The sequence below is a fragment of the Olea europaea genome, unplaced genomic scaffold (genome assembly GCF_002742605.1).
Source record: "Olea europaea var. sylvestris unplaced genomic scaffold, O_europaea_v1 scaffold1511, whole genome shotgun sequence".
In the NCBI taxonomy this organism is placed as follows: Eukaryota; Viridiplantae; Streptophyta; class Magnoliopsida; order Lamiales; family Oleaceae; genus Olea; species Olea europaea.
The window spans coordinates 163,985-182,902 of NW_019232689.1; the positions used below are offsets into that span (position 1 = coordinate 163,985).

Genomic DNA, 18,918 nt, shown 5'->3' on the forward strand with positions numbered 1-18,918 from the left:
TCCAAAAAAAAAATAAAAAAAAAATAATATACATATAACTATTCTAGAGACAAAACAAGTACAAATTTAGAGCTCATTTGTAAGCTTGCAAAGTTTACTTATTAGTAAATAAATAAATTATAAAACAAATAACGTTTTCATCTTTAGAAATTTAAAAATAAATAAGCTACTGATATAAAAATTACTTAAAATTTTAAACCTTAAAAAGTAAATTATTCGAAAAATCAGACATGTTTGGAATGCGAGTCACATAAACTATTTTAAGTAAGAATAATTAGCACAAAACATCATTATCTTTCAATGTTATTATGCAAAAGTCATAACTTTCATTTTTTGACATTTTCATCTCTTATTTTTACCTTTCATTGTACAAATCATTATTTTTATCCAATTTTTTAATAAAAATATAAAATGACGAATATATTGTCATTTTTGGATAAAACAAAGAAAAACTAAAATGCAAATATCAATGAAACTCCCAAAATTTTAAAAAAAGTACAAATAAGTCGAAATAAATTATTACAATGGTAATTATCACAAATTATTGTGCAAAACATCCACATCTTTCATTTTTTAACATTTTCATCATTATTTTCACATTTTATTTTGAAAATTATCATTTTTATTCATTTTCACAATTAAAAGCTATAAAATGACTAATTTACTCTCACATTTAAATAAAACAAAAATAAATAATAAATTGCAACTATACTCTTAAAATTTTCAAAAAAGTACAAATTAAATTTCAAATAAATAATTAAAAATAAAAAAATCATTTTCAAAATTTTAATTATTTATTTGAAATTTATTTGTACTTTTTAAAAAATTTTGAGAGTATAATTGCAATTTGTTCTTTATTTTTCATTACATTTTTTTTTATTTAAATATGATAGTATATTTATCATTTTATAGCTTTTACTTGAAAAAAATAGATGAAAATGATATTTTCACAATGTAATTTGAAAATAAGTGTGAAGATGTCAATAAATGTAAGGTATGGACGTTTTGCACAATAATATTAAAAGGTGTAAACATTTTGTGCTAATTACCTTTTTAATAATTTATTTGAACTCATTTGCACTTTTTTTAAAAGTTCGGAAGTATAATTACAATTTGTTCTTTAATTTTTTTTTTATTGTTTTATTTAAATAGGATGATATATTTATTATTTTATGTTTTTAACGAGGAATTGAATAAAAATGATGATTTTCGCAATAAAAGATAAAAATATGAGTGAAAATGTTAACAAAAAAAAAAAAAATTGGATAGAGATGTTTTGCACAATAGCATAACAACAAGTGGACGTTTTGTGCTAATTATGACTTTGGTTCTGTTTTAAAGCTCGAGCAATAAGCATATTTTACGAAATTTTGCTCTCTGTGCGTGATATTGGAAGGCTAAACTGAGGTGTTGGAAAGGGTAGTCGGCGGAGCGAGAGCGAAGGCAGATAGAAGAATGTCTACCGCTGGTCAGGATGAAGACAAGAAGCCCGAAGATTCGTCGTCGCACATCAATGTCAAAGTCAAGGGCCAGGTCTGGATCTTTTCTAAATTATTTCCTTTGTTGGTTTTATCTTAGTTTTTCATTTTTTAATTTCTAGATGTCTACGTGTTTCTGATGGTTTTGATTGTGTTTCTAGATGTCTACGTGTTTCTGATGGTTTTGATTGTGTTCTAGGGTTTTAAATTATCCATTTTAGGGTTATGCGCTGTGTTTTTGGGAACCATTTATTTATTGGGGATCTCTTATTATTTGTTTAGTTGTTTTGATTTATTGCTCAATTATAAAGAAATTTTTTCTGCTAAGGGCAAATAATGTTGAGGAAAGAATAAAGAAGTTCTAGGTTTTATTTTTTGGAAAAAATGCACACTGTAAAGATCCTAACCTCAAGATGCCCTCTCTCAAGCTTTCTTTATAATCTGGCTTTCTGGGAGGAACGAATTTTGGAGTTTTATGAAGCACAAATACTCCTGCTAGGGCGGTGGGATGTGTGCACGTCCGACACATGTCTGTGTTAACACAAAAAATTCTCAAACACTCGAGGCATATCTGACATGAAACGAGGTGTGTCATATTTCTTGAAAGATTGTCAATCATCTTAATTAAAAGATATCACCGACAAAAATAAAACTAAAAGAAGAATATAATATATAAATATATAATCTTAAGAGTTAAAATCAACAAGGCCGTATCCTACTTTTTTTGAAAAATCATGTTTCGGATGTGTTCTTGTTACATGTCCATATCGCCCATCATGCCCATGTCTGTGCTTATTAGTTTAAGGTTGACGTATGACTAGAGGGACATAAGCAAGTGAGAGGAAAAGAATAAATCAGCTATGCACTTCTTAACATTGAGTTGTGACTCTATCTCGCATTTGGTATCGAATTGTATTTGTTTTTGGTAGCATGGGAGCAATGAGCATAACTCGTGAACTTGTCAAGGTTGAGTTAAATTCAATTTCACTTTTGTATTTTTGGGGTTTGTCAATCGATGTGCGGCATGATTTATCCTTTCAGATTTTGATTATGCTGTTTCGTTTGTCCGACGAATTTTTACTTGAATGGTCTTGTGATTAGTGTGTTTATTATTCAAGCTGTTTGAATTCCTTTTCTGATGCTGGATGAATCCTGCATTTTAAGCCCCCGTTTGATTCCCATTTTTTATTCACAAAAATGAAAAATATAACCATTGTCAATCACATCAAGTTACCATATTTGATATTCTATCTCTTGTATGGGTTCCGTAATGGTTATTTTTTCATTTTCATTCTTATGAAAATGGGTCCGAAACGGCTATATTTTTCATCCTTGAAAGACATTTACTCTAAATTTTGCTAAAACAAGTCATTTAGCCTTGTCTGGTTTGGCGAAAAATCGGATTTTTAGTAGATTTTGTTAAAAAATGATGAAATGTGTGGTTGAAAATGAGCATGTGAAGAAAATGGGGCCGAACATGGGCTTAGTTTATTTTGAGGAAATGAATATCTTTGTAACTGTGTTGGATAGTCTTATGATTACTGTAATTGTTATATAAGCTATTTGAATTCCTTTTGCGACGGTGGACAAGTCTTGCATTCTTAGTGACGATCTTACAAATTTGAAGATATCTTATCTTAATTTTGCTAAAACAAGTCATTTAGTAGATGAATATTTGTGTTTTTAATGGTAGATGTGTCGATATTTCTTCATACAATTGCTTAACGAGTCCATTTCATATAGGATGGCAATGAAGTCTTTTTTAGGATCAAGAAAAGCTCCCAACTGAAGAAGCTCATGACCACTTATTGTGATCGACAATCAGTGGATTTAAATGCAATTGCGTTTCTGTTTGATGGCCGCCGTCTTCGAGCAGAGCAGACTCCTGATGAGGTCTTTTCTCCGTTTCCTCTTCATGTTTCTTGGTTGCTCTATAATCCAAACCAAATGTTTAACGTCTGAATTTATTCTTTACAGCTGGAAATGGAGGACGGTGACGAGATTGATGCGATGCTGCACCAGACTGGAGGCTCTGCTGCTTAATTAGTTGGGCACGAATGCTTAGCTATGTGGAAGTGTTGTATTTAACTTTCTACTGTACTTATTCTGTTAATACTATGTTCTTGAGTTTCTGTTACTAGTCTATTGCCTATTGGTCTTGAGAATTCTACTATGATGCAGTCCGTTCTAAATGTATTCTGTTTAATTAAATCAGTGCTAATTAGTGAATTGGCTCTCTAGATTTACCGCCTGATGTGGCGAGTCGAACTTATGCACCTCCAAGTTTACTCATAACATTGTCAAAGTATAAGGGTAACTTTTACCCATGAAAGTAACCTCGAGCAATACAACAGTGCTCTGGAAATTGAATAGGAGAACTTAGACCGATCAGCTATATAAAAATGTCGACACACCATTAATTTGCTAAACTTAGCATATAGAGATAACTGTAGCATAGAATGCTAATGTAGCGCTTGGCATATACAACCTACCTAGTCAAAATTTAATGTTGAACTTACTATAGTATTGGACATTACGCCTACTAAGAATCTAGAGACGCGACATAATGCGCTCGACGAACATGTATGTACGGTGCCTAAAAGTTCTAATCATGAGGGATGAAAACCAACTTCACCAATTTTGCCGTTCCTTGACATGAACCCCTCGAATTCTGAAAATTTTGTTAAGTTTATTTTTATTTTAAAATAATTAATTTGATCGTCAAAGTAGAATCAAATTGCTATTCTACCTTTATCTGCAAAGCTAATTCACTGATGTGCTATTTTGAACATTTTGTAATGATTTCAACTTCCCATCGTTCATCGGAGCGCCCAACAACTTTCGACATCAACAAGAGGCGTACATTTAACCTTTCCCATTTGTCGCCTCTTTCTTATAATATTTCAGTTTTATTGGGTTTTTATTAGGTGTTGGAGAAATTATTAAAAGATCTCATTTATGTCATAACTTTGAGGTGGATCTCCGCATATTTAATGGCAGATGAAGATTTACTAAACAAATTTGCTCATTTATTATCTCATGCATTCCAAGGCATGGCAGAGTACTCTCAGCAAGTGAGAAATAAATCCGACAATGGCAAGTCTTCCACATCTGATAATTCTACTTTCCCTCTTCATTTGCCTGCCTTTATCTCAATCTTTCAAATATGAAGAAGCTCTTTTCAAGAGTCTCTACTCCGAAGCACAGCGTTCGGGCCACCTTCCGTACAACCGGAGTCACTTGGCGCCACCATTAGGCCCTCACCGCTGATCTAGAACAAGGGGTCGGGCCACCACATTTCTCTTTCTAAATTTACTTAATTTTGCCTCCAGGGATCATAATAAAAATTTAGCCCTAGTTTGGTTCTAATTAAAATCTGATTTTAATCTCAAGTCAGTCAACAATTAATTTTATCCACATATTTCATAGTGTCCACAACTTTTGAACCACACATTTTCTCAACTTTTATCAAAATCAAAATCTCTAAGGTTACTATGATGCTGGTGATAATGTGAAATTTGGTCTTCCAATGGCATTTACCATTACGATGCTTTCATGAGGTATGATTAAATACCAGGATCAATAGCATCGGCAGGAGAATATCGGCATGCCCTTGAAGCCATCAAGTGGGGAACCGACTATTTCATCAAAGCAAGTCTAGTGGGCTCAGGTGGGTGATGGAAATACTGATCACTACTGTTGGCAATGACCGGAGGACATGACAACATCCGAACATGCTTATAAGATCAATGAGGGGGTCAGATGTCGCCAGAGAGATGGCTGCAGCCGTGGCAGCAGCTTCAATTGTGTTTAGGAGAGCAAACCCACATTACTCTCACCTTTTCTTCGACCATGCACTACAGGTATGTTAGTTAATGATGTGGTTAGAGATACAGACAAGGTAGGGCTCTCCCAAATTTAAGGATCAACTAAAATCAGTCTGGTTCTTTGCACCAAAACTAGTGAAACAAATTTTTTTACATACATTGCCCTCATTTCTTGAGCTTAAACTTAATAAATTTAGTGCACGTTTGACAACAAAAAGGAACTTCAACGTTTAGCACATAACATCACCACACGTTAACTTAATTTGTGCTACTTCCTTGATCCATCCTAACGTATTAAACATGCTAACTCATGAGAGAGCTCATTCTTTTCTTGGGATCACTTGGGCCATGGAAGAGTTCAGTTGGGATGTCTAGCATGCTGGTGTTCAAATCATTGCTGCATTGTTAAATTTTTCCTCTCCTATACACCTTTGCAAATTATATAGGACATGTTTGGCATGACTTTTGCGAAGTCAAAAAAAGCTTTTGAACCCATTTAGTTAATTTTATAAAAGTGCTTTAGAATAAGTTGATTCAATGCGACTTCTTCTAAAAGCTTTAAGGAAAGAGATATCTCTTTTAAAAATTAATTTTCAAACACTAATTACGGTAGTTTTCTCGTAAAGTGATTAAGCCTTTCAAAAGAAATAGAATTCCTAGAAGACTGACCACAAAAAGTAAGCCTTTTCTGAAGGAACTATGATTACCAAATATAATCCTATGTAAATGCATCATCTCTTCAGTATTATATAATCTATCTTACCAAATATGTCAATTTTATTAAAGTTGTCAATGGAATTGAATGGGGAACATGAAGAACAGTAGCAAATTCTCCAGTAATACCACTTGAAAGCAGAGAATTACATCTGTGCTCGCCTGAACAAAAACAATTTGACTAACGCACATCGCACCCCAGGTGGACTCCTGTACACCCACCAATGGAACAACATGCAGTACGTCTCCAATGCAGCATCTTTACTCACAGTCTACTCTGATTATCTCCAAACCACCAATCAAATGCTCAACTGCCAAGGAGATTTAGTGGGCTCTCTCTAATAGGACCCTGTCCTTCGTAAAATCACAAATTGCCAACATTTTGGGCTCTAATCCTAAGGGAATGAGTTATTTGGTGGGTTATGGACCTACCTATCCTAAGAGAGTGCACCACAGGGGTGTATCCACATAATCATACAGAGATAGCAAAGGATCCGTGGGGTACACACAGGGATATGATAAATGGTATGGACGGCAGGTATGGAGCACTGGCTGGGGGACCAGATGTGAAGGATGAGTTCAGGGATAACAGGGGAAACATTCATGCAAACAGAGCCCTGAACATATAATACAGCCCCACTGGTTGGGGTTTTTGCCAAATTGTATGCCTTAGAAAAGGCTACTTCTGCAGCAGCTACTAGTTTACCACTCATTTCTTTCATTTGAATGTAAAGAAATGTTCTTTTTTTCGGTTGGGTTGGGGCAGGGCAGGGCAGGGCAGGTAATTATTGCAACCAAACAGAGCGCTATAGGGAAGAGAAGTTTTCTTGCATTATTCTTGAACCTGAATTATGTTTGTATGAGTGAGGATATAAAAGGTTTGCAATTTGTCGGTTAACCAAAAATTTTGATTCATTATGCCAAGAGAAAACTCTATTTACCTGGAACGTAATTATACAAATGTGTGGAAGAATATGCCGTGTAAAAATCAATTTTAAAGGCAAAAAATTATTCAAAGCACATCTTCAATCCTCTTGTCAGTGTTAATATAATCAACAATCTAACTGAAAAGGTGTAAATGAATTGGATCAGCTTTCGAAAGTACACTCCCCTTTCCAACATAAACACGAGTAGATTAGACAAATAATAAAAACATAACTACACGCATTTGCAGCCAAATTTGAAAAACTTCAGTACTTCAAAACCGGATTTACAAACATGATCTAGCTTGACAACCTACAAGAAAAGAAACGGACATTGGAAAAAAGAACAATTTTTAAAGTAACTACCAAAAAAATACTCCAAAATGAAGCCTTTTACTTGAAAATCTAGGATAATTATACCTGGCAATAATTAGGAGCTTCTTGGTTAGAATAACTCTACCTACTATATTAGACAGCAAAGAAGACAATTGCAAACACAAGAACTAAACTTGGATATCAAAGACTAAGTCTGATCATAAAAATTGTATGTCAAGGACTATGCAGTCACAGACACCGATAAAACCAAAATCTTAATGATCCTGCTTATTGGACCCAACCTAATGTTCCATAAGACAAGCTTCTTCTACAAACTACACGTGATATGAAAAATTGTCAAGTAGCTGGGATGATTTTGAACTACAAAAATCTAAAGGCCATGAATTAAGTATTCCTTCTCTAGCAATTGTTAACGAGTGTAAAGTATTTCCAGCACCAGAACTTCAACATCAGATTAAAGATGAAGGATAGAAGTTTAGGAGTGACGATGAGCACATATTAAGCTGAAGGTAAGAGAAAGCTCTTTTAACTTATCTGGATGCAATAGAAACAGGATCCAAGTAACAAGCAAAGAGCTCAAACCCCAATTCTCATATGATTCAAGTTACATAGAAGCGGATAGACCTACTTACCATTTCTCTAGTCAAGAACACTTCAAAGGATTTTTGGGAAAAAATAATTCACATGGATGATAATTTTCCCTCCTATATGGCATAGTACTGCTATTTTTCCAATATGGAAAATGCGTGGAATGAAATTTCTGTGCAATGCGTATAAATGCCACATCATCACTTCTTTCTGTAGTTTAGATTTCCATGAAACACAATGAAACAGAACGTAAAACTCCATAGCCTTGCAGTTAATCAAGATTTAGAGTGCGCAAAAATAGGCTTCAACAATTATGCCTTTCTATGTCAACAGAAATTCTAAATTACTTTGAATGTGTAAAATAAGGAAACTCAAAATATATGAAACGCGCCCTTTTGGGGAAACTGGCCATGTTTAAGATCGCCATGAGTCAGAATTACATGAATCTTTATAAAGTTTGTTACAGTATTATAACCAAAATTCATCGAAACAGAAATGAAGAACTTACAATTCAGGAAGTAGCAGTTATGCAGAAGATTCTGGAGCAGGGATTGGTTGATGATTAATGACCAGTGGAGGGCGCAGAGCTCGGTGACTCGCTTCTTTCTGTTTCCTTGCATTGTACATTTCCTCCGTCTCAACAACAACCAACCTTTTCACCTACAATTAACATAAAACAAAAAAAATCAGTCAAACAAAGGAATCAATCAAGATTAATTTTTCAAGACAATTGAATAAACTAGGGTGATCTGTATTTCATATAATGTAATTTAAGACCTGCTGGATCATTCCCCTGACAGTAGGCGTATTCCACCGCATGACAGTCCTGTTGCATTTCGTGAGTCGTAAAGCCTCTAACGTGCGCCGGTGGAGTCTCCTGGTACCCGGAATACCCCTGACTAGGGTTATGTACAGGTTAGGGCTCCACGCCACTGGAACATTAGCTTTAAAAGCGTTAAAAGCACTCATTTACTTCTTCTAAAGCTTCTTCCCTGTAGAGTAAGATCAAAATTTCATCAAGAAATCAAATTTATAACACAAAATTAGCTAATGAAAATGCAAAACGAAATACCCGAGTCTGAGAAAGATCGGACCTTGCGGGCAAAGAATAGGCGAAGGGTTTTGCAATTGTTGGACAGAAGGTCGCACGACGTCATCGATTCCTTCTTAATTCGTGGGCTTAGGCCCATAAGTATTTATTTGGTACAGGGCCAGTATCTTTGAAATGAGCTTACTTACAAGCCCAGTCTTTTCCCCTTCTTCATTTCCCAAGTGTTTTTACATTGTTTTAAAATGGGAAAAAATACACATCTACAATGCTTTAAGGCCTTGTTTGAATCGCATTATTTCAAAAATATATATTCTTAAATAGTGATTTGATATTATTTTAACTGTACATTTTTAATAAAATAATATTGCAAATCCAAAACTTTTTCTCATTTTTTAACTACACATTCTTCATCAATCTACTATTTCAAAATAATATGACTCAAAAACACTAAATATATAATTTCACGTTTAACAAACTTACAAATTTTTTTCAAAAATCAGGTAATAAATTACAATAATATATTACATATATTTATAAGATATTATTATGTATGAAATTTAAGAAATTAAGCCCTTGTTTGAGCCCTATTTTTTGGGAAAAATGAATTTTTATATAGTTTATTAATGGAAAATATGTGGTTAAAAATTAAGAAAAAGTTTAGGATTTACGTGTAATATCATTTTATTAAAAATATATGGTTGAAATGATGTCAAAACACTGTTGAAAATGTATTTTTTCAAAAGAATGGAGCTCAAACAAGGGCTAAATTCCTACATAATCTCTCACTAACACATTTTCTCTCCCAATCCACCACACCCACTCCAATCCATCATACCCACTTCAATCAACGATAATTCGTTGGTGGTGAGAGGTCGGATGAGGGATTTCAATGCGGCGGATCTTTTGGCACTGATGGCTAAGATAGTGTGGGTGGCAACGACTCGGCGGAGGAATGGAAGACCCGATCTTAATCGCACTACCATTGTCATTTTCCAAAATCTAGGGTTTCAATTTTTTTGATTTTCCTGTACTATTTACTTCTTCCTTTAATTGTAGAATGTGAGACGAATTGTGACGATCGGCCTTTCTGAGGATGGATCAACTTACTTATTACATTAATTATGTGCTGTAATTAAAATTTTGCTAGCATCTCGGAATCTCGCTACTGCTTTGGATGAAATTGAATATCTTATACATCCAGTGTTGCCATGGAACTTAAAAATCTGACTCGTAATCGTTTGTATGCATCGCAACTTTCGAAGAATTTTTTATCACATCGTCTATCCTTGATCGGTTGAAATGTTTGTTGATTTTATCCATTAAAGTTTCTCAAGTTGTTCAATTTTGAGCTCTTATTTTGTGACTGTTGTACGCAATTTCATGTTGTAGAAAATCAAGGCAATTTGATGGTTGGAGTGATGGTGACAATTGATCCTTGAACAAAAGTGAGGGTAGAAAACATATCATGGTTGGAGTGGTGGTGATAATTGATGATTTTACATGAATTTTGTAGTCACTTCTTTCTCTTTATTTTATTTTATTTTATTTTTGGTCTTCTTTCCTCTCTAGTCTCTGCTTCTCGTTCTCAACCCATGTTTGTTTCAAATGAAGAAAATGGGTCTAAGTGGATGCTAGGTAGTGGAGCACTGACTCCAATTTTGCAAAGAAAGCCCCTCAATTTCAATTCTATAAAACATTTGGTCAATAACTTTCAATAATAGATAAGTAAATCCTCAAAAAATAATTAAGACCTAAATTATGAAATTGAATCTTTAAGTAAAGGATTAAAGGTTATATGTGACTATTTTGTTTGTTTTTTTTTTTTTTATCAGTCTTGTGTTATATATAATTAATTGTGACCAAATTTGTCTTAAGTGTGACTATTTATTATCATTGTCTAATTTATGACAGTATATAATCAAGTCACTACCTTGTGTTATGTATGATTAACTGTAACCAAATTTATTTTCAATGTGGCTATTTGTGATCGTCTAATTTGTGACTGTATATAACCAAATCACTAACTAGAGTTATCTATGACTAATTGTGATCAAATTTATTTTCAATGTAATTAACTGTGATCAAATTTGTCTTCAGTGTGATTATCTGTAACCAGGTCAATCTTAATTTGACGGCATGTGATCAACTCATAATTGATTATAATTAACATAGAATTGATCACAACCAGTCACAATAAACACATATTTAATCACTAATGGTCACCACAAACAAATCTGCATATATCGCAAATCAACACCACAATCCACCACCAGTCACTACCACCATCACCTCCAATACACCACAACTATCACCTTCAACTCTAATATGTGACCATAAATAATACATTTATCTCAAATATTACCAAACATTACCAACAATTAACACCACAACCAAACACCACGGCGCAAACCACCCAATACCACACCAAACGCTAACACCACAGCCATTAACGGGATCATTACCTTCTCAACATTCTTGAATTTCAAAGTGCAGATTCAAACACTAACACCACAACCTAACTATTTGGACTTCCGTTAAAACAAAGTGGGAAGAAGCTATTAAAACATGACTAGCGACACAAAATGTTCAAGAACCTAGTCGAGTTTCAGCAAAAGCAGCTATCCTTTTGGGGTATTTCGATACAAGTCCGAAAGAAAAATACCATGGATTTCCCACAATCAGCAAAACACATAATTTTGCATTTCAAGTCTTTCTCAAATTCTGTTTCTTTCTTTCAACTTAAAATTTAAATAATAAGCAACCAATATTGCTTGCTTCAAGTAGACACTCAGTTTCTACCATATAATATTTAATTGGGAACAAAAGTTCTAACCAAATATAAAATTAGAAATAGATAACATCTCACCTCATTATTGCCTAATAATGTTTGAAGGGTAATTAGCATAAAACGTCCCTATCTTTCATGATTTTTGTGAAAAATGTCCACATCTTTCTTTTTTGGATCATTTCATCCCTATCTTCACATTTTCTTGTGAAAAACATCATTTTCATCATTTTTCTCAATAAAAAGTTTTAAAATAACTAATATACCCTTCTATTTAAATAAAAAAAATAAAGAACTAATTACAATCATAGTTCCAATTTTTAAAAAAGTTCAAAAGAGGAGGTGGAGGTGGACGATTTATTTATTTTTTTATTTGGAATTACGATTGCATTTAGTTATTTATTTTTCTTATTTAAATAGAAGGGTATATTAATCATTTTATAACTTTTTATTGAGAAAAATGATAAAAAAAAGATGTTTTGGACAAGAAAAGATAAAGGTATGGATGAAATGCGCCAAAAAACGAAAAGTATGGACGTTTTCCAAAAAAATCATGAAAGTTAGAGACGTTTTGTGCTAATTACCCATGTTTGAATTTCTCATATTAAACTAAAAAAAATGAAACAAGAAAAGCAAAGAGATCTATATTCACCAATAAAAACAAAAATCAGACCAACATTGATGATGTCAAATAAATAATAATGATAAAGACTACATTGTGTGTGATTCAGAAAGAGAGAGAAATGGTAAGTATAAATCAGGAGAAAGTCGGCTAGAGTGAATCAGTGGAGAGATGAGAGAAACTTGGTCCATGTGCTTGGAGGCCTCATACCATGACGCCCAAAAGTGTAGAATGATCGGAGAGCGCTTCCCAATGGTTGTGGGCTAGAGTGAATCAGTGGAGAGATGAGAGAAACTTGGTCCATGTACTTGGAGGCCTCATACCATGACGCCCAAAAGTGTAGAATGATCGGAGAGCGCTTCCCAATGGTTAGATCAAGCTCAGCCTTCGATTTCACCTCCTTCATCTCTCCTCCTCTGTCGCTTACCATTTTTTCAACGAGATTCTATTGACTTTTGCTACTTTGAGCGAAAGAACAAAGCAATAGGAGAATTTATTGGAGAGGGAATTTGGCATTGGTGTTATAACAGCGCCCCGCTCTTCCCTTTTCATCAACTCCTTGAAATCGCATATTCAAAACTAGTATTGATAGTGGTTGCACAGTGCGACAGCTCTGCTATTAGATAGAGAGGGCTGCTCACCTCCGCCGCACTGTGGAAGCAACTACGCGATGGTCATCGTTGCAGTGGACTCCAGCTACCGTAACAAGAAAGAAAGAGAAGACGATAGAAAGGTTGAGGAGCGAGAAAAAGATTAATTTGAGAGGGTGAATGGTTGTGTCGGCTGGGAGTGAATATATAAAACGCTTTCCATTATTAAACCCTGTATTAATTAATTTAATAATTTTGAATTACCATCTACTTTGTGAAATGAAAATTAATTTCCGTTATTTATGAAAACTAGTCTTTAAAGGTATGTTTCTAGGTAATTTCCTCTTTTAAAATTTACAATATAAATAGTATTGAAATACATAATAAGAAAAATTATAACCAAGTTGACTTGAAAGTGATTTAAAGACATAACACAATAAAGAAGATGACTAGAAATAGATTTACAAAATTATTGGTTAATCAAGAACAAACTCATTCAACATTCAAAATCAAAACAACCATTGAATATACTACATTTAACTCGAATATCCGCAACTCAACTCCTTTAAGAGGAAGTGGCTCCCAAATTTTGAAAAAAAAATAAATAAATGCACCTCTCTCACCAACCTAGAAGTAAAAGCTTCAAAAGAGCCATTCGAATATAGAGACCATTTTTGGCTTGCCTAAAATAGGCAGCCCTTGGATCCGCGTCCACATCGACAGTTATCTGTGAAAACACAAAACAATTAGGATGCGGAAAAAGTAATTGAAAAGAACATAATGCCAAAATATATCAAGCACACATCACAAGATAACCTCATCGAGCCTTGGTAGTGGATGCATCACCACAGCATGTTTCTGCATTACCCTCAGGACATCACAATCCACTATGTACTTGCCTCTTGCTTCTTCATAAAGATCAACTCTCTCTCCAAATCGTTCTCGCTGAATACGGGTTTGATAAACCACGTCACATTTGGAAGCCACTTCCATTAGATCAGCACTTTCTACCCATTCAACTCCCTTAGATGTCAGATAATCTTTTATGTCATCCTAAAATTACAGTTGGAAAATAATCAAATGCCACTCTCTCACTGGCCTAAAATATATCCAGAGTACAATGAACAAAAAGGAAGAGAACATGCGACTAGCATCCATTCCTTTATCAGTTAAACAAAGAGAGAATTAAAAAAAAAAAGAAAAATCTTTAGTTATCCATGTGCTTACTGATGAACAACTTCAGTCTCTTGTATACCTTCATTTTTACCACATCGGGAGACACAAAGTAGATTTTAACATCCTCATACTTGGCAAGCAGATAGGCAAGTGAGCGTACTGTCCTTCCATAAGCAAGATCTCCAACGAGTCCAACTTTGATGCCATCAAGTTTTCCTATCTCTCTTTCGATAGTGTACACATCCAACAGAGCCTGTTTACAATGTACAGAGGTGAAATGAAATAGAATAAAATGAATAGTTCACTATGCTCTCAAACCTACACGACACATGGAAATAGAACCTATATATACCGCAGCAAATTTGTATCATGTGGTACTCCATAAGACAACCAACCGCTAGTTCAAGGTAGTATGGAATCATTTAGACATTTAGCCCCCAAATTATGGTTTATTTCTTCCCTCGTGGACTTTTTGATCTGAGAGGTACTCGTTTGTGGTTATGCTAATTTCCATTTTAGGTCTCTTACAATTAGGCCAATAGATTTAATCCCCAACCTTAAAAATGCAAAATAAAGATGCATCTGGAAAACTTTTGAATTACTCGCCATTATCTAGCCTCCCAAATAAAGTGAATTTCTAGTATAAGAGCCGCTAGTGTCATGTTCGAATCCTGAAAGAGTTCGAATAGAGGATAAGTGGTTGGCATCAATAAACCTAATCTCCTCCACCAGCCAAAAGAAACTAGGTCCCATATAAGAAAATGACTCCACAAATCCATGTCTTTTAAGATCTAATTTTTGATAGAATACCTTGACGAAGGTGAAGAAGTGAATTTAAGACATTAAAAGTAATGATTCTATATCAATGAGTAAAAACCACATTAACATGCGTCACGCCTTGTAAAAAGAGTAAAGTTAACCGATAAAAAAAAAAGAGTAAAGTTACTCGAGAACGAAATTTCACAAAAAAAATTACAAATAAAAGTTAAACTCAACACGGACATATTCAAACTTGTCAATTTTGTAGATATTGTATGAAGAGCATCCAGAAAACTCAGGTTTGATCTTGTACCACCCACAACTCAAAAATTGGATATAATCAACATTTTTTTTTTTTTAATGAATATGAATTATTAAAGGTATATGCGTGAGATACAATCTACTAATTAATCTAGTTCTTAATCTAAATTAGAATCACAAGATTTCTTATAATTACAACACATATAAAGAAACTTTTTTTGATACGCTGAGTAGTATCCCTATCAATAATTATATTGTACCACCCACAACTCACATAATGCATACAATCTACAGATTTTTGTGATGATACATATTTAAAAAAATATATATATGTGGATACATAATAAGTTATATGCAGAGGAATCTAAAAAGAGTCATGAAATTTATTTTGAAGGACTTGAGAACAATAACAATTCTAATAATGAGGTTTAGACCTGAGTTGGATGCTGTCCAGGGCCATCTCCGGCATTAATAATGGGAATGCTGGCTGTTGCTGCTGCTCGTCTGGCAGCACCACTTTCAAAATGTCTCATCACGATTATATCGGAATACCCTTCTACTGTTCTTATAGTATCTGAAGATCAATATGAAATTAGAATTTGAAAATTACTGTATAAAATTTAAGTAAGCCAATGGAATGAATGACTACCTTCAAGGGTCTCTCCTTTTGCTGCAGATGAAAACTCACGAGCATTTTCTGTGGTCAAAACTTCCCCACCTAAACGTTTCATGGCAGACTCAAATGAAAGCCTAGTTCTAGTTGACGGTTCATAAAAGAGTGTGGCCATTAAATACCCCTTCAGCATTTGGCTTCCAGTTGAGTTTTTCTCAATCTTCTCCATCTCAAGTGCCACTTCAAATATAGCACCAAGAGCATCTCTGTCAAATTGTTGTGCCTCAATAACATCCTCAAGTTGAAACTTATTCCCCACCGAATATGAAGATTCAATGCCCACCTCCAGTGCTCTGCATTGGGCTCTGCTCTTGAGTGACAACCCTCCCCATGCCCAGTCAACCCCTTTCCCATTAGGTGATGTCATGTCATGAGATGCATACGAGGATATAGAAGAAATGGTTTGGTTAAAGCAGCTGTTCAAACAACTGTAAATAAACTTGCTACAATGCTTTGTTGTCTTGGGGGCAAGCGTACTTCCATAGAAGGTCCATGAAGAAAATGTGGATGACGAAGCCATTGCAACAAATATAACAGCCTGATGGAGGCAAGATATTTTGTTTAATAGGAACAGTCCAATTGATTTTGAGAGAGAGAGAGAGAGAGATTGAAAGCCAGCGAACAGTTTAAACAATCCCAATATAAATTGTAATAAGAAATACACCTTTTGCCATTTGAAGTTTTCCAAGCTATGCAAAATATTTATTATTCAACCCTGATTAAAAGATCTACTACAAATCAGTCCATACAAAGGGAACTACCTTTTGGTGTGTCTCAGCATGCTATGTTCAATAGTGGTTATCACATCACGTTGTGACACAAAATGCTATTCTAAAAGCAAGCTAATAGTAAACAAACTTTGAAAAACTTCTTAAAAGAGCCACTCTGGCACTGGAGGGACCATAAAATGTTATGAAGCGACTCTCTACTGATAGATAATAAAAATTCAAGGCTTAGTTTATTGTTGTAGCTCATTCAACACCGGCCCATTTAGGTATAAAGTAATGCAGATCGTATTTCAATCAATGAAAGCTCTAATCTTCTACCAAAGTAATTTTAAAGTACTTTACTTTTCTTTCTAATCTACAAACCTCTGAAATCTTCAGAACATTCCCATTCTACAGATAGCACTTCAAAACAGGCTATTAATAAATATATGCATATATGTCATGTATTGCGTGTGTCCAGGCACCACAAAGAAATGGCCCGGAAAAAATGAAATAAAGAATTATAAATTGCTAAATGGAGTAGCATAGCTTTCAATAAAGGGATTTAATGGCTGTCAAATATAATACGTTTGAAATTAATGTAATTAGTTTGATTCAGTATATAGTTCATGACAGAATTCTTTCAGGACATTTATCAAACATGCGAAGCAAAAAAAAAAAAAAAATCGATAAAATATCTACATATACACGGATATATCAATCTACCCATTTGCTGGTGTGTGTGTCATGTAAGTATGAACCTCACCTTGATTCGATGAAAAGTTCTCTTTTTCTTTCCAAGTTTCAGCAGGGTTTAAAGAAAGAGTTGGGTCTGTAAGCAGTCTCCTATGATCCTATCCTCGTTTCGATTTTGTCACTCCAACCTTGTATTGTCCAATAAGGATACTTCCGTCCTTTCGTGACAATTTTAGTCACACTTTGGAGAAAACAATTTATTCATTTTGTCCTTTCTTTCTTTTTTCATTTTTTCATATGTTTTATTTATTAAATTTAAAATGGGAATTTTAGGGTTCTAAGTTTCGCCATTGAGATTGGATTTCATTACAATTCTACCTTTCCATATTAGATCAAAGCTCCGTTAGGTAAAACCTCATTAGATGGTAATTTACTAATATGAAATTCAAAATTAACCATAATTTTGTCTATTTGGATTTTGTAAAATGTGAAGTTAATGTAAATAATTTTGAAAAATGTTATTTGTAGTCGCTCACTGAATAATTGTTCTATGTGGCATATACATAACAAATGATTATTTGATGCAAATCACGTTGGATAAAATACTTTATTCATTAAACACTATCATAGACAACACCTCACATTTCAAAATATCATTAATCTATCATATTTCTCGATTTTGAGTATCATATACACCACATAGCAACTTTGAGTCATATATAATCTAAAAAGTGGCTGATTTGCCTAAAATGTCATTACGAAGAAAAAAATATGATTTCTTTTATGATTAATTGTAATTTATTTTTTAAAGTAAATTATTAGAAAAATATAGCTTGACAAGTTATGTAGAGCTCGTTCAACATAATTTAAATTATAATCATTTAAATTTATTTATTTTGTTTTGAAACATTTGAATGATTAATGTATCACATTAACCAAGCGTTATATTCTATATCTATTATTATTTAATAATAAAATTCAAAGTGTTTTAATGAACTAACATATACTATTATTTAACAAAATTTTACTCAAATCTTAAAAAATTTTAGTAGAAAATATTTCTCTTGAAATTTCCAATTTTCATTTTTGTAGAGAGCAAACATGATTTTTACTGATAAGTTTTTTTTTTTCCTATTTAGATTATACATTGATTAAAACTTTAAATGATTTATTACCAATTTTTTTTTTTAATAAATCTTACAACCTGTCTGACATGATTTTTGAAAAGTCAAAAAGAACTTTTAAGAGTCAAAAGCAGCTTTTGAATCTGTTTGGCTAATTTTAAGAACGGTGGTGCTAATGGTACATAAGGGTGTACATAAGGAACAACGGGTGAACTCCACACTCCGTGTGAGGGGAGTGTACATCCTTAGGTACACCTCATTATGTACTATTAGATTAATTCTTTTACAAAAGTAATTCTATTAGTTAGAAGAATTTTTAGAAAAAAAACTTGTTCAATATGATTTTCTCTAAAAATACTTTTAAAATAGAAAACTCTTTTAAAAATAGTTTCTAAATAAAATTTAAGGTAACTTCCTACAAAATCTATTTTACAAGAAGAGGAAGCAAAAACAAAAGGGATAACAAAAAACCCATACTCTCTCTCTCTCTCTCTCCCTTTTTCCTTTTTTTTTTTTTTTGTTCGTAAGAACATACTTGAAATGGGAGTAGACCTTTTTTTTTGTTCGTAAGAACATACTTGAAATGGGAGTAGACCTATTGCCGCTAT

General features: G+C 33.5%; 3 protein-coding genes and 2 pseudogenes across 3 annotated transcripts; 3 read left to right on the forward strand and 2 right to left on the reverse strand.

The window, feature by feature from the left end:
* The first annotated feature begins 1,329 nt into the window (after positions 1 to 1,329).
* LOC111376498 (small ubiquitin-related modifier 1-like) lies at positions 1,330 to 3,718 on the forward strand. Its single transcript, XM_022999460.1, has 3 exons — positions 1,330 to 1,533; positions 3,222 to 3,371; positions 3,456 to 3,718. Exons 1-3 carry the CDS (start codon positions 1,456 to 1,458, stop codon positions 3,519 to 3,521), a joined length of 294 nt encoding a protein of 97 aa, XP_022855228.1. The 5' UTR covers positions 1,330 to 1,455; the 3' UTR covers positions 3,522 to 3,718.
* An 853-nt stretch (positions 3,719 to 4,571) lies between these two features.
* On the forward strand, positions 4,572 to 5,562 carry LOC111376513 (annotated as a pseudogene).
* A 53-nt stretch (positions 5,563 to 5,615) lies between these two features.
* LOC111376514 lies at positions 5,616 to 6,930 on the forward strand (annotated as a pseudogene).
* A 111-nt stretch (positions 6,931 to 7,041) lies between these two features.
* On the reverse strand, positions 7,042 to 9,004 carry LOC111376497 (50S ribosomal protein L30). Its single transcript, XM_022999459.1, has 4 exons — positions 8,939 to 9,004; positions 8,644 to 8,858; positions 8,375 to 8,526; positions 7,042 to 7,255 (listed from the first exon to the last, which is right to left on the reverse strand). Exons 2-3 carry the CDS (start codon positions 8,833 to 8,835, stop codon positions 8,392 to 8,394), a joined length of 327 nt encoding a protein of 108 aa, XP_022855227.1. The 5' UTR covers positions 8,836 to 8,858; positions 8,939 to 9,004; the 3' UTR covers positions 7,042 to 7,255; positions 8,375 to 8,391.
* Positions 9,005 to 13,378: 4,374 nt separating this feature from the next.
* LOC111376499 (aspartate carbamoyltransferase 1, chloroplastic-like) lies at positions 13,379 to 17,438 on the reverse strand. The gene is made up of 6 exons (XM_022999461.1): positions 17,257 to 17,438; positions 15,760 to 16,321; positions 15,545 to 15,684; positions 14,170 to 14,343; positions 13,731 to 13,967; positions 13,379 to 13,641 (listed from the first exon to the last, which is right to left on the reverse strand). Exons 2-6 carry the CDS (start codon positions 16,301 to 16,303, stop codon positions 13,534 to 13,536), a joined length of 1,203 nt encoding a protein of 400 aa, XP_022855229.1. The 5' UTR covers positions 16,304 to 16,321; positions 17,257 to 17,438; the 3' UTR covers positions 13,379 to 13,533.
* Between the last annotated feature and the right edge of the window lie 1,480 nt (positions 17,439 to 18,918).

Coding starts and splice junctions, on each gene's coding strand:
- LOC111376498 (XM_022999460.1), top strand. CDS start 1,456: ATGTCTACCGCTGGTCAGGATGAAGACAAGAAGCCCGAAGATTCGTCG. Junction 1,534..3,221: donor ATGTCAAAGTCAAGGGCCAG/GTCTGGATCTTT, acceptor CATTTCATATAG/GATGGCAATGAAGTCTTTTT. Junction 3,372..3,455: donor CAGAGCAGACTCCTGATGAG/GTCTTTTCTCCG, acceptor TATTCTTTACAG/CTGGAAATGGAGGACGGTGA.
- LOC111376497 (XM_022999459.1), bottom strand. CDS start 8,835: ATGAGTGCTTTTAACGCTTTTAAAGCTAATGTTCCAGTGGCGTGGAGC. Junction 8,527..8,643: donor TCAGGGGAATGATCCAGCAG/GTCTTAAATTAC, acceptor TGTTAATTGTAG/GTGAAAAGGTTGGTTGTTGT.
- LOC111376499 (XM_022999461.1), bottom strand. CDS start 16,303: ATGGCTTCGTCATCCACATTTTCTTCATGGACCTTCTATGGAAGTACG. Junction 15,685..15,759: donor AAAAGGAGAGACCCTTGAAG/GTAGTCATTCAT, acceptor ATTGATCTTCAG/ATACTATAAGAACAGTAGAA. Junction 14,344..15,544: donor CTGGACAGCATCCAACTCAG/GTCTAAACCTCA, acceptor CATTGTAAACAG/GCTCTGTTGGATGTGTACAC.